The 14,489-nt window shown below is 37.8% G+C and overlaps 1 protein-coding gene across 2 annotated transcripts in view; it reads right to left on the minus strand.

The window, feature by feature from the left end:
- Nucleotides 1-14,489, minus strand: part of cep170aa (centrosomal protein 170Aa) — a 45,595-nt gene that overhangs the window by 19,641 nt on the left and 11,465 nt on the right. The window contains exons 2-7 of one of the 2 annotated variants that reach the window (XM_060872154.1): nt 12,984-13,128; nt 11,500-11,589; nt 10,359-10,440; nt 10,125-10,180; nt 9,817-9,988; nt 5,804-5,941 (exon numbers count right to left, since the gene is read on the minus strand). In XM_060872154.1, the coding sequence (XP_060728137.1) occupies nt 5,804-5,941; nt 9,817-9,988; nt 10,125-10,180; nt 10,359-10,440; nt 11,500-11,589; nt 12,984-13,088 (643 nt within the window). In that variant the 5' untranslated portion in view covers nt 13,089-13,128. Of the gene's footprint in view, nt 1-844; nt 959-5,803; nt 5,942-9,816; nt 9,989-10,124; nt 10,181-10,358; nt 10,441-11,499; nt 11,590-12,983; nt 13,129-14,489 lie in introns of those variants that run through there. The other variant, XM_060872155.1, reaches the window with a different exon arrangement.

The raw sequence follows: 14,489 nt of genomic DNA on the forward strand, positions 1-14,489 counted from the left end.
CACGATTTTAATAAAAAAAATTCTTTCGCATTTAAAAAAAAAAAAAAAAAAAAAAAAAAACACACCTTTGACACTTTTTCATTGTAACTTTGAACAAATGTTTTAAACTCATGGTATCACTAAGTATGTAACTTAGTGAGCCAGCATTAATGTATTCAATGTTAGAGATTTAAGCACTTATGTACGTCGCTCTGGATAAGGGCGTCTGCCAAATGCTGTAAATGTAAATGTAAATGTAATAGCAAGCTTAAATGAGATGAACATGTATTTCAGTAGAATGACTTTATCCTGGAAGTTCAAGTGAATCATCCTTCCGAAGTTTTGTTGAATCACATGCAGAGGTGGAGGATTTTACCACACTCTACAGAACAGCGAAGGAGGAATAAAAAATAAAAAGGAGAAGTAGGAAAAAACCTCTTGCCTTTTCTTCTGTATTTTGCAGAGGACAAAACAATTAAAACAGCTATTCAAGCTTGCAATATTTTCCAAAATAAAAAATCTATAACACTTGCTAAAGTACCAGAGCTTGAACAATCCTCCTGAATCTCACACCCAGTCGTTGGTGAAATTTCCTGTTATTAAAAACGTACACTTCCTCACTCTCTAGGTGCACGTGTTTCCAGTTTATAAACCAGTTTGTACTTTACAAACCCAATTTCTAACATCATATTTTCACAAAGATGCACGCTGTGTTCAGAAAGCAGTTCCACAAAACTTAACCTAAAAGTTTAATGATGATTGACCGCGACGGCATCGACAGAGTAGCGATCCTTCTGATGCCCGACGATGTCCATTTTACTACTAGATTTATCCCAGGATAGATAAACAGGGTTAGATTACTTACAAATGAGGCATGTGAGGTTTCAGTGGTAGGAGGCAAAGGAGCGGTGTGGCTTTACAGCGATGCATGTGAAAAACCCTTCGGTGACAATCTCCAGCTTGGGGGTTGGGCTTGGCTACAAACGCGTCTATTCACACTTCCTTTGCATGCTGCTGCTCTTCCCCTCTTAGCTGCTGCAACTCCGCTACCTTTCACTGAGGAAGAACAGCCCTCACCGCAGCCTAAATATAACAGTGGGACAGGGCACTTTGATGTGGGAAGCAGTTACACCGAGTTTTATCTCTCTCTCGCTTGCTTTGCCTCAGGCACAAAAAGAAGATGCTCCGCTTTGGATTGGAATAGAAGATGGAGCTAAACAATGCCATTCAGTGTCTAGTGCTGTCCCTGAAAGTGAAAGAGCCTGATATATATATTTATTTATTTATTTTTTACCTCAGAAAGCACAGCGTTATTGGCTGTGTACAGCAATACAGCTTCATTTCACAAAGAGGCTGCTGTCTCAGGGTGAATTTAATTAAGAGGCACTCCAGAACATGAATTCTGTCATGTCAAAACTGCACTCACTCAGGAATACATCCACCTTTTGATCTAACTGCTACAGAAACATCAACCAGCACAGAACTCGGGTGTGACATGAATTGCAGATTAGCTTTCGTTCCGCTTTCCTTTTTGCTGCTACTCACACCAGCATTAGTAAGGATCACAAGTGGACAGTGTAGGACTAAGTACACGTGTGAATGAGGTCGTGATCCAATCACTGAAAGCACAGGATACCAGGAGAAGGAGGAGGCCTGGCACTCGTACGTACAGTAGAGTGAACGTGAATCCGTCTCGATACATCCCGGACAGTAAGGAAGGACAGACCGTTCATCTTCACATGTCACTCATTTGCTGTGGTATAAAAGGAGTTTTAAACTTGCTGTTATAAGACAATAATCCACTTTGTGTCGGTAATAAAATTATATCAGCCCATTAGGCATGAAAAAAATGTAGCTCTCGCAAATATTGTGATACAAAATACTGGTGAGACGAATATTGCTTCTCTGAAGTGTGATTTTCACAACATTATGAATGTCGCGCACAAGGCAGTAGCACCGATGGTAAGCATGCTTACTTAATAGGCTAGAAAGTTCAGCTAATCAGAAGGAAGCGCTAGGGCGCGAGTCTGACATATGGCCTCGTTTCATTTGAACTTAAAAAAAATGATACCGAAACCTGCTGTTTCAAATCCACAGCAAATTCAGGTGCATGGCCATGTGAAGGTAGTTACCGTACGCCAGTGCATATATATGGTGCACTCTGGTTTGTATTGTGGTCTGAATTGTAAGCTAAAATGCCTGCATGTTGTGCGTGGTATAATCTATGTTTAGGACTAAAAGGTTTTCAGAAGCATTGAAACACACAATCGAGTGGGTTGTGCTTGCAGTGACAAAACCAGAACTGAATTTTGCAGGGATGAGGAAATAAAATCAAGCAACATGAAATTAGGATTTTTTTTTTCCTCATCTGTACAATTAAATTGGTAGTTGAGACGAGCTGAGACAAGACGAGCTGAGATGTACCTTTATTAATGCAGGTTGACACAGCGGTGCAAATAAGAGGAGTAACATCTAATTAAAACCAACATCAAAAATCGTGTCAAATAAAAATAATAGAAACTATTCTTTTATTTCTTATTTCTTATATCGTCTCTGGGAGTTTTTCCTCAACACTGACATCTCTGGCTTGCTCATTAGGGATGAATTGAAATAAAAAATGTAAACGTCTGACTTTTTATATTCCTATAAAAGTGCATTATGACAAGATCCATTGTTAAAAGACCTGTACATATAAAACAGAATAGAAATCACAAAAGAATGTGTCTGTATCTACATTTGCTAGAGTTACATTTCAGCTGGATGTCAGACAGTAGTAAGGCTAAGTAGTAGTGCCCTTATCATTTATAGCACAAAAAGGTTTTCCATAATAGTAACAACATCTTATGTCTTTTTTCCCTCATTAATTGAGAAAGCTGCAAGACTTCTCTTACGTTGATTTGTGCACAAATCCGAGCAAACACTGCAAGGTTTAAAGTAACATCATTCAAAAAGATTAAAGCAATTTTCACACAAGTTCATCCCTATTATTAGACTCGTGATTAGTCGCACTTCCGCTTCACACTTAGGTCACACACAGTGGAACATCCTGCTGTGTCAAAGCTTCAGAAATCTCCAATCTTTAACTCCTGGATGACAAAAAGTAACAGAATAGACCAAAACACATCTAAACACACCACAGGAAAGCCATTTTCCATTACTGCAACCTTACTGGATCGAGCTCTCGGCATTAAAACCCTTACTGGTTTAAGATATACAACAACACAGCTTTAGACATAGACTTGAAATGTTTTCCATCCTTACAAATGGCATGGCAAAGCCCAGTTAGGGAGGCAATAATGATACGCTTCATAAACGTATCATTATTTTTCATATTTTTCTGATGATTTACTACAACTGGTTTAGTATAGGTACTGAAACATGTCTTCACTTCATATCCCTGTTAACAAAAAGTGCCCAATTCCCACATAAGGAAAACTACACTACAACAACACTACACATTCTCTGTCTAGTTTGATTTTTATTATTATTATTTTTTTTTACCTCAAAACATACCTTAGATTTAATTTATTATTTTCTAAAAATGATACATTTCTAAAATATCTATAGAACTCTACTACACTCCAGATCTATATATCAAACATTATCCATTTATCTTTGACCTCCATGATGCTTTTGCTTGTACGAATGTTACCACATAATGCTATGAGAAATCTATATAAATGTCAACATAAAAAAGCAAAAAAAAAAGTTTGACTAGAGGAAAAAAGTTGCCTTGAGAAACAACCTGTAATCACACCTGTAATCACCGGGATTTGGAATTTTATTCCCACTGCAAAAATGAACAGAACATCAAGCAAACTCTGAGATATTTAGGAATAAATTAAAAAATTTTATACAAATAAATAATTCTTTTCAAAATTGCTGCAGGTTTTCCTCAGCTATAAGCTGAGAGGTGTAGTGACGTAATCACCACAAGCATTCGGTGTGGTTTAAAGGTGGGGTCTCAGTTGTTTGAGAAATGCTTCAGGAAACTGCGTTGGGCCGCAAAACAAAACAAAAACAAAACTAGCATGTAGCCAATGAGCAGAAAGGGGCGTGTCTTGTCAATATGGGAGGAAGGAGAGTTCAGTGCGCATGTGTGACATTAGCAGAAAGTGGCTTTAACAGTGGCATGGTGAATAAAAACAAAGAAAGAAAGCGAAGAAAGGCTTACGATAAGGCAAGAAGTAGGACCCGTGTTAATATAGGATCAGCTTTTCAGCGCTGGAGAGAACTGACCTTTTTTCGCGTGAAACGGAGATAAATCTTACATGGTACAACACACAGTACTACAAAAACACATTTGTATTACCATAATATTACTCATTGAGTTCATTTATTGATAAAAATGCCCCAACAGATTCCGCCATAATACTACAGGGGTCGGACCCAATTGGGTTAGGGGCGTGTTTGTTTTGGTGATTTCAAATGTCAACATTGGCTTTCAAACAACAGAGACCCCACCATTAACATGAATACAGCTATAGTAGAAAGTAACTGCATATGTGTCTTCACTGTTAAAAGAAGAATCCTGTGCTTGCAGTTTCAACAATTCAAATAGATTTCTTCCAAAAATTCACAAGAATGTTGCGTCAAAGGTTTGTCTTAAAAATCAAGCATTTGTGGTGAAATCCTGTACAGATTTTCATATACACATTTGTAAACAGATCAAATGATCGAATGTACACTTAATTATACCTACACTGATCATTACGGCAGTGTGTTCAACTGCCAGATGGGAAATAATTATTCATCACTGTTCATAAGTATGATTGCTGTTAGTTAAATGAAGCCCTTCAGACAGAAATAAATATATTAAAAACTTGTTTTATAATCTCATTCGCAATGTATCGACGTTAGAGCCGTCAAACAATAATACATAAATCGAACCTTCCTGTTCCTTCATGAACCATGATTTGATTAATTCCATGTGCTGTCATTATAGACCATAATTTCCATATAAAATTCCATCCTTGATATAAACAGTGCTTCTGATTAAAATTTTGTCTCCTAATGATCTCCATGGAACAAAAGAAAAACTTTCCAGGAACATTACAGTTACATTCTTAAATGATGTATTTATGTATTTATTATTGCTCTCGAATAGCATAGGAGAAAACTCTTGAGTGTATTAACATTAAAGAAATCGTGAATTTTACAGTGTACTATTGTGGTTACAATAGCGTGTCTTGATGATGATACTGGAATTAATACAAGGAGACTTTTTTTTTATGTCACACAAATTTAATGTTTAGGTTTTATGAGCAGAGTGTAACTCCTCAATAGGCACACATTCTCTGTCCACTGTCTGACATTCATTCATTCATTCATTCATTCATTCATTTATTCATTGATCTTCAGTTATCACTTCATCCTGGTATTGATATATTCACCCTGGAATAGCCAAGCCTCCTACCTACATGCTTTAAATCTATTTACAAGGTGGTAGAGGCTGGAAAACCCATAGGAAAACCACATGGACACAGGCAGCACACACACACACACACACACACACACACACACACACACACACACACACACACACACACACACTCACAGTGTTCCTCACAGACAGTACCCTGAGCATAGGATCAAACCAAGACCCCTGGAGCAGTAAGGTGACATTTCTACTCACTGTTCATGTTCTCTCGTATTACAATCTCAATATACAAGTCAATAAGTTTGCAAGTTGCATACAAAGAACAAGTTGCATTCCAGCTTTGGGGGTGACAGACAGAATGAGCACATATACTTGATGTATTTTCTGCAGGATACACCAGGGCTATTCTCTGTGCAACGTAGAGAAATGGAACAGAGTCCTCACCTGTCCCAGGAGTCTCCTGTTTTTTCCCTGCTGCTTTATTCTCCTGTTTAAACGAGTTCTCGTCATCAGCATCGCCGTCCCCCCACCATGAAGGCTGGCCATACAAAGGAGTTCCTCTGTGCAGTGCTGCAACATCACCTACAACAACAAACCATCACTTTATCGTCTCCTTTGATACAGGTTCCATCCATCACGTTTATTTTGCATTGTATTTAAAATGTATCACGACACTAATCTGCTGGCTGAAAACATAATTAACTTATTTTCTGCACTTGGCAGAGAAAAGTGGGCCATATGTTATAATGTGAGTTTTAATTACATAACACATCACTCAACAAGGTTATCAGTGTAAATGGATGGAGCCAGAAGCAGATGGTAGGAATAATTTCTCTGTCAAACAATCTGTGTTTGGCATTTCAACCTTCACCATCTACACCATTCATGTGTGGTTTTAAATCTAATAACCGTGTAAAGACCAGAGCTAAAGATAAGGTCCGGTGTTTCAGTAGCGGTGATGAATGAAGACATGCCCTTAACAAACAATATATATATTGATATATATATATATATATATATATATATATATATATATATATATATAAAATTCCTAATACATGTGGTATTAACAACATTAGATATATGGTATATCATCCATCCATCCATCCATCCACCCACCCATCCATCCATCCATCCATACACCCATCTATCTATCTATGTTTCAGATTTCAAATAACTAAGTAAATAATTAAATAAATAAATAATAACTGTATTTATGTGTGTGTATTAGTTTAGTTATAGTAGAAATACAGTATGAAACAGTTGTATTATATTGGCTGTGTTTTGTGCAGTACATATGTGAAACACTACACTGACAGTTATCTGTGATAAATAACCAGTTGGCAAAAACACATGGAAAACGCTACCCGCCTGTTCCCTTTTTTCTGAAAAACAAAACATAAAAAACAACCTAAGGGCGTGGGGTCTGTCACGACCCTGTAATTAGACAGCCAGCACTTTACTGCAGCCTTGTGCCATTATTAGCCAGGGTTATATATACAATGCTAGTTAATGAAGCTAGACAAGGATGGCATGGTGATATTCGGCTGAGCTGAAGTTTGCACTATGTTCAAATGGTAATTCTTTTATAAAGGTTCTGTCTGAATTAGAGATTAATTTTTTGAGTTGTTTCAGTGGCATGAGTCATCTAAGTCTATTCAGTTAAATGACTCGTTAGAAATTAGTAGAATTAGTGATTCAAGTAACTTGAAAAGTGTAAAAATGCTAAAAAATTGTTTGTATTTTGTGTGATTTTATATTGTATTGAATTGTATTACATGCACAGAAAATCTGGAAAATCCTCAGCTCTGACTAAATGATGTTGTTGCTGGGCCCTTGAGCAAAGCCCTTAACCCTCCCTCCTCCAGGGGTGCTGTATCATAGCCGCCCTTGCGCTCTGTCCCCAGCCTCCTCAGTTGAGATATATGAAGAAAAGAATTCCACTGTGCTGTAATGTATATGTGGTGATAATAAAGGCTTTCATGCCCCCCCATTCAAATGATGCTGAATGGGACTGTCTGACTGAAAAGATTTCCTGAAAGAGAGGAGTGAATCAATTACAGACATGACTCCCTGAATCCAACACTGACTCACTGAATAAGTAAAGAGCAAATCTAGGCTGTGATTTACTGATTCAATTCAATTCAATTCAGTTCAGTTCTCACACCCACACCCACACCCACACACACACACACACACACACACACACACAGTTGAAATATGACATATGCAATAGACATGAAGTCTGACTTTGACCCAACAAATGTTTATTAACCTTATTTGTAAGGAAATGCATAGCCTTTTCATTATTCTGTAAATAGTATAATCTTGTCTTAAATAACTAAATACTTACTACATGCTCTCCAGATATTAATTTGTGTTGTTGAATTTCAGTTGAATTTCAGGTTTACACTCAAAAGGAATCGATTTGCATCGACTCCGCCCTGTTATTTGCATCCTTCGGTGAAACCGTCCATAGATCCTGTAAGTAATTCAGCTTGCTTTTCTTTCTACATTCAAACCTTTAATAAAGCAGGATGTAGAACCTTGTAATCTTGATTCGATATGATTGTTCATTTGAGCTGACACCCACAACACCAGCCTTTAAACAGATTTAAATGTCATCGCTCTATATTTCTGCCACTGTTCTGGAAAGGTCATTGCATACGAGAGAGCGACTAATTAAACCACACCCTGTTCTAAAGAGTGGGCTTTAGGTTTAAAACCTTAAACTCCACATCACAGCATCATCTACTGAATTAACGTGTTTAGATAGTGTGTAGAGTTTGCGTTATCAGTCTAGGTGTATAATTCCATGTTCGACTGTAAGTGTGAGTTCAGCTTTCGTCTCTAACACACTATAGCACCGGGCAGAGGTGGGTAGTAACGAATTACATTTACTTCGTTACATTTACTTGAGTACATTTTTTGGGTAACTTGTACATTTTGAGTATAATTAAAGATGCGTACTTTTACTCTTACTCAAGTAGATTTTTAGTGGAAAAACTTTACTTTTACTTCGCTACAGTCTGTGGCGTTCCTCCGTTACTCAAATGGTAATAAATATAAGATTTAATAAATAATAATTAGTTTATATGACAAGTCTCGCGAGACGTTGGAGAGGCTGCTTCGCGAGAGTATGCTGCGCATCTCATATTCGTAGTCTCGAAGTTTAGCGTGCCTTTAGATGGAAGATGATGGCTGAAGCAGAGGAAGACGTTTGCGCTTTATCAAAGGCAGATCACCCATGGCCTCAAATTAATTCTATATTTTCACTCCAAGATGTAAAAAATAATAGCTTTATAATGCGATGCATTCTGTGTGCAGAAAAACAGACATCGCAGCTTACAAGAATTCCAGCTCCAACCTAAAAAAAACACGTAGCGGTAAGTGTCAAAATTATGCCTATTTGATGGTAATTTGGTAACTATTGGCACTTTGACCTTAACATAATACTACATTTCACACACTGTCTGAATGTTTTCCCTCATATACGCTCTCGTGCAATCCTGTGAACCCTACAAACAACACGTTCATGTACAAACGTTCATTATAAGCATCTGCATTTTCATATCCATGTTCCACAAAATAAATTGAATTGCATGCTGTAAGATGTTTTGCATTTATACGCAAATCCTGACATCTCACTTAAGTTTTTTTTTGACTGTTTTTTTTTTCACTAAAGTGTAGAACATATACAAAATAAAAACGGGATTAAATTTTGTTTTATCCCTACCTAAAGAATACATGTACTTACTTATAAAATGTAACAAATGTAAGAATAAAGTAAATTAATCTTAAAAGGAAGAGCAGGTTAGCCCAGCACATCATTCATTTACATCATTAAACCATTAATCACATTTTATATATATACACTTCAACCTGTGTTTTATATTAGCAGAATAAAGACTTTTAAGGAGAGGTGTGTGAAAGCTCTCCAAGTAGTTTGAAAATCAGGGTTTTTGCTTCATATCAATCAGATGAGAAGTAACTAGTAACTAACTACTTGAGTAGTTTTTTCATCGGATACTTTTTTACTCTAACTCAAGTAACTATTAAGATTGTTACTTTTACTCTTACTTGAGTAAATATTTCCATAAGTACTTGTACTTTTACTTGAGCACAGATTTTGGATACTCTACCCACCTCTGGCACCGGGGTGAGGTGTGAACAATACCTAATGCCTAGCACCAGATGTTATACGTATACCACCATAAATGATCACACTTATGATTATGAAGGGTGCAGAGTAGACACAGACCCATAACCTGTTGAATCTGTCACGATAATTTAACCTGCATTGATTTAACTACTGAATCTACTAACTACTTGAATCTTTATAAATAGTAAAATGTGATACAACATATTAGAAATTAATTCTTATTTAAAAAAAAAAAAAAAAAAAGATTTCATATGTACAGTATAATGCTTAAGTAAAGCAATTAGTAGATCTCTACCTGTCATTTTTTCATCGGTCTTGGAGGTTTCGACCACTTTGGCAGGAGGTTCAGCGACGGGCACGGCAGCTTTGCTCTCTGCACCTTTGGCTGGTGGAGATTTGGGTGTTTTGGGCGACTCTGTGCAGACTGGCTTCTTCCCCAGCTGAAGCTGACTGGTAAATTTCTCATGCTAGAGAAAACATATTAAACACAATTTACTTGATTCCAGCTTAACCATATTCTTCCAGGATTAAAGGAGTCTCAGTTTACTATAACAGGCATCCGAGATTTCTCTGATTTAACAGAGCTGACGAATGTTAAGGTACCTTTAAAGCCTCCTCTGGAACATGAAGCTCTCCTCGGACCACAGTAAACAAGTTGGTATGTGCAACAGGTCAAGGAAGAAGAAGGCCATTTTATTGAGTGGTGTAGAAAAAGTATGCAAATACAAACTCTCACAAAAGATAGTGAGACAACAAAAGACACAGAGAACAGTGACGCGCATTAAACCCACGTTTCAGATGTTAGGCAGGGACTGATGGCAGGTGTATTGTAAAGGATATCATATCCAAACCTCAGCTTATCGTCAATCTTCAGAGTGATATACATCTGCTCCTGAATTCGGACGTCGTTCACAAATGTCTGAAAAGAAATGCAAAGCTTTTTGTCTGAAACATTCTGACACTCAGAGCTAGCAGAAACATGTATTTCTCACAAGTTTTAAACTAGACCATGATGAAAGAATCTTTCATTGAGGTCTCATAAAACTTAAAAAAAAGAGAAAAAAAAGTATAATAAATAAATAATTCCTCACATAAAAAAACTACTGCTGTTTACTGAATTATGCTGGATTTTTTTGCCTTTTTAAATCTGAGCTTAAACCAAATCTCTTGCTGAATTTTACACAAATGTTATGCTGAGATTTATAATACGGTTGTTAGAGTCAACTACAAACTGCTGCTCCTTGTACATGATAGACTCAAACTACAACAGGACATCACGCGGAGCCTGACCAAATCTTCTGTGTGTGTGCTCTAAATTCTGCTCAGTGTCAAATATCAGATGTTTCCTGCCTGGTATGAGAAGCGACACTGAGATAATTTCACTGACAAAACACATAACATCAGAAAATCAGAAGAGACCGAAGTTTGTCTCTCTCTTTTCTTTTCCGTTCTTTATTTCAGATCAGTTAAAAGAGGAAAGCCTTGTGCTGTAATGGATGACCAGTGTGGGGGATGTGTACAGGATCTTGCTGATCCTGCTGATTCATGACTCTTTGCTGAAAAATAGAGTGACTCCACTCCAAAGAAGCACGAATCACTATCAAGAAATAGCCACAAAGCACTTAGAGAGAGAGCGCGCAAACCAGATAGCGTGTTTAAAGATGATTGTTATTGGGTTATACATTTATTTGTCCAGGAGTGTTTCCTGCCACAAACACTGGACAGGAAGAGGAATTCCAAAGCAGAGCAATGAGTCACACTTCCTGTGTGAGGAACACAGAAATGCTTTGAATGACCTCAGAAAGAGTAGGACACAACTACAATAACACATGACGCATGTCTTTATACCCCATATAATTAAGTCAGTATTTAATAAAATAATGAATAAAATGTAGTGATTTTTATTGTAGTGAAAATTAGCTGAGAATCAAAACAAAAAAAAAAGTCACTTGTTACCAACTACTGGCATGTTACTCACCCCATTAAGGCTCCCCAAGTCCTTCACTTTGTGTTCATCACTCGCTGGCTCGTAGTTAATCACAGCGTGCTGCTTGTCTACACTACGAGACTAAAAACATTAAAACCCGTGAGAGTGGTTAGAGAAAACTAGCCTTTTAATCCTGATTTTCATTTGTCCTATTGTACCAAGATCATGTGACAACAAAGAGACAAGAAAACAAAGACTGGCCATGCTCTCAGGGTGAGGTGAATGGTGTGCCTCTTTCCTGTCAATCACAGCAAAGCTAGCCGATCGTGGCCGTCTAGGAGAAGCAGCGTGGGTGTGGGAAATGGCGATTAACAAAATTTGCCAAAAAGCTTGAAGCAAAACGAAAGCATGCAATGACTGGCCTTGTGTCAAGGAGAGATCATTTACATTCATTGAGTGCCTGCCATGTTTTTACTTAAAGTGGAAAGTAAACCTCTTACTGCAATTCAATCAATTCTGTACTGATTTGATATACGACGTGTAATAAGTATGTAATAATACACGCAGCAATCTTAACATACTGTATATCCAGTCCATTCCTGGTTAAACCATGTGACCAGGTCTATTAAGTGTTTTTTATAAATAATCACGAGTGGGCAGCTTTTTCCCCCCAACATCCCCAGGCCATTACAAGGAGAGGAAAAAAACATTCCACCAAAACAAAGCACTTCTTATGGCCTTCCACATGACAGAAATTCAAGATGTCAGATTTGAGCTTTATGAGCCAGGACTGACTCTTAATAAAAGAAAATATTGTGCAAATATAAATGATTGCCTAGTGCAATGATGTGACCACAAGGCAGTTCACAATAATTCTTCCTAATTAGATCATAGCGAATAAAATGTTGTTGGTTTTTTTTTTTGTATAACTCTAAGTAAACGATCCAAAGGAAGCATGTGGCTATATGTTAATATGACTGCTTTGGGATGGCGTGTTATGTTTTGTGTTTGTTTATTTCACTGTACTGTGTCAGAACTGTGATGCGTCAGCTGTCGGATTGTGAATTTGGATTCGGTTGCTTCGACAGTATTGGCATCCGTCTCTGCTGTGTTTGACAAGGGAAACATTACCCGCTCGTTCTAAAGGGCCTTCGAAAAAATATTATATCTAAAACTAACCCATGAGCTGTTTGTCCCACTTTCTATTAATAGAGTGCGGTGACGACCCGAGCACACATGCTCTGAGTGTCACTGATCCAGTCAGGTTACTCAGCAGGAACAACTCAGGGACACGTCTGTTTCCATTCCAGCAGTGATAAATAAAAATGACGCTAAAATACCACAGGGGTCCTGAGACCTATCTGCTGTAATGTGTGAATTCAGAAACCTTTTATTAGTACAATATAATGGGACTCTAACAATTCATTGTGATGTTTGGTGCTGGTTTGTATTCAGCTGTTAGACGATTATTCTCTGTTAATTAATAAATCCCGGAAGTATTAAGCAATATGAAAAGGCAGAAGGCATCAACTAACCTGCAGCATGAGCTCGCAGTCATCACGGCCCACAAAAATCATCTCACGGGGCAGACGGTGGCGTGTGCCACCACTGCTCACCAGGAACCAGGATGTCAGACTCATCTCTGCTCTCTGTTTCTCTGTTCTGAGCCCCTACGTCATCCTTAAAGAAAGACAGAGAGATAGACACAAAGTGCTGAGATCTGAAATGGAAAGGAATTCATTCATTTGTCTTTAATTGTTTGTTATGCCTGGATCCAGTGCATATCTTGGGAATACTGGGTGGTAAATATGGCACGTACTGATGTGTAGAGAGTGTAGAGGGTAGAATAAACATTCAAGAATGCAAAAAGAAAAAAAAAAGAATAAAATAACGTTGAGCCTCACAATGAATGGTTTTCCTGCAGCACAAAATTGAAATAAATGCTTTTGCATTGTTAAGGCAGGAGGCTCTTAAAGAAAATGATCCACCAGTGCCTCCAGCCAATCTCCATAATTTTAGCGTAAAAATGATTAGAACAGTTCTGTATTAGCGGCTCATCGCTGGCATGCTGGAGAATCTTGTTTAAGTTTGAAATTTCAAAGAGGCTGAGTGGGCGGGCTGCTAGAGAGATCGGTTAGATTCATAACATTCCTGTGTTTTCTCTAGCAGCAGTAAAGTGTGTGTGTGTGTGTGTGTGTGTGTGTGTGTGTGTGAGTGAGAGAGAGAGAGAGAGAGAGAGAGAGAGAGAGAGAGAGAGAGAGAGAGAGAGAGTTGAGCACCCTCCTCCAGTCCCACACTGATCATTAGCAGATGCTGCCGGAAGTGACGCATGCTTCTTGATTCCCACCCTGCATCTCTGTATTTTTTTCTCTTTGCTTTATCATTGAAAAAATCCCCAATGAGCTTCCCAAGCCTACCGCTGAGAAATGGAAAATATGTACACACAGCTTCTTGACCCACAAGCTGAAATGCGTCCAGCTAGAGACGACCTCATGTTACCTCCACAACTCACGAGTGAACTCCTAAACTACAATCTAGCTAAATTCAATTCATTGCAGATTTCAAATATGCTGGGTCTACATCAGTCCAAAAAACTCTGCTTCTGTTACTACAGATAAATAGCAATAGCTGTAACAATGTCAGCTGAGGTATAATAAAAATAAACGTATAAATTATTTCACCTCAGCTCTGAAAAAGTGTGCTTGATCTCCAGTCGTGAGAAGATTCAAAGATTTAAAAAAACACACACTCCTGTATTTCACAAGACAGTGTTAATAACACTCACACATTCTCTCTCACTCTCTCTCTTTCTCTCTCTCCTGTTTTAAGACAGCATTTCCTGGCTGATTCAGTCTGGGAGAAAGAAATCACAATGACGAATAGGAAGGTCATATTTACAAAGTTAAAGATGAACAGTTCAATAAAATGTGCAATCCAGAGAGCTACATGACTTTCACAGCACATCTAACTAATAGCAGAATGTGAAATAAAGCACCCTGTGCTTCAGACATGCCCCTTTTTGAGTCACACCAATCGGGTTG

This window comes from Tachysurus vachellii, chromosome 6, assembly GCF_030014155.1.
Source record: "Tachysurus vachellii isolate PV-2020 chromosome 6, HZAU_Pvac_v1, whole genome shotgun sequence".
Taxonomy (NCBI): Eukaryota; Metazoa; Chordata; class Actinopteri; order Siluriformes; family Bagridae; genus Tachysurus; species Tachysurus vachellii.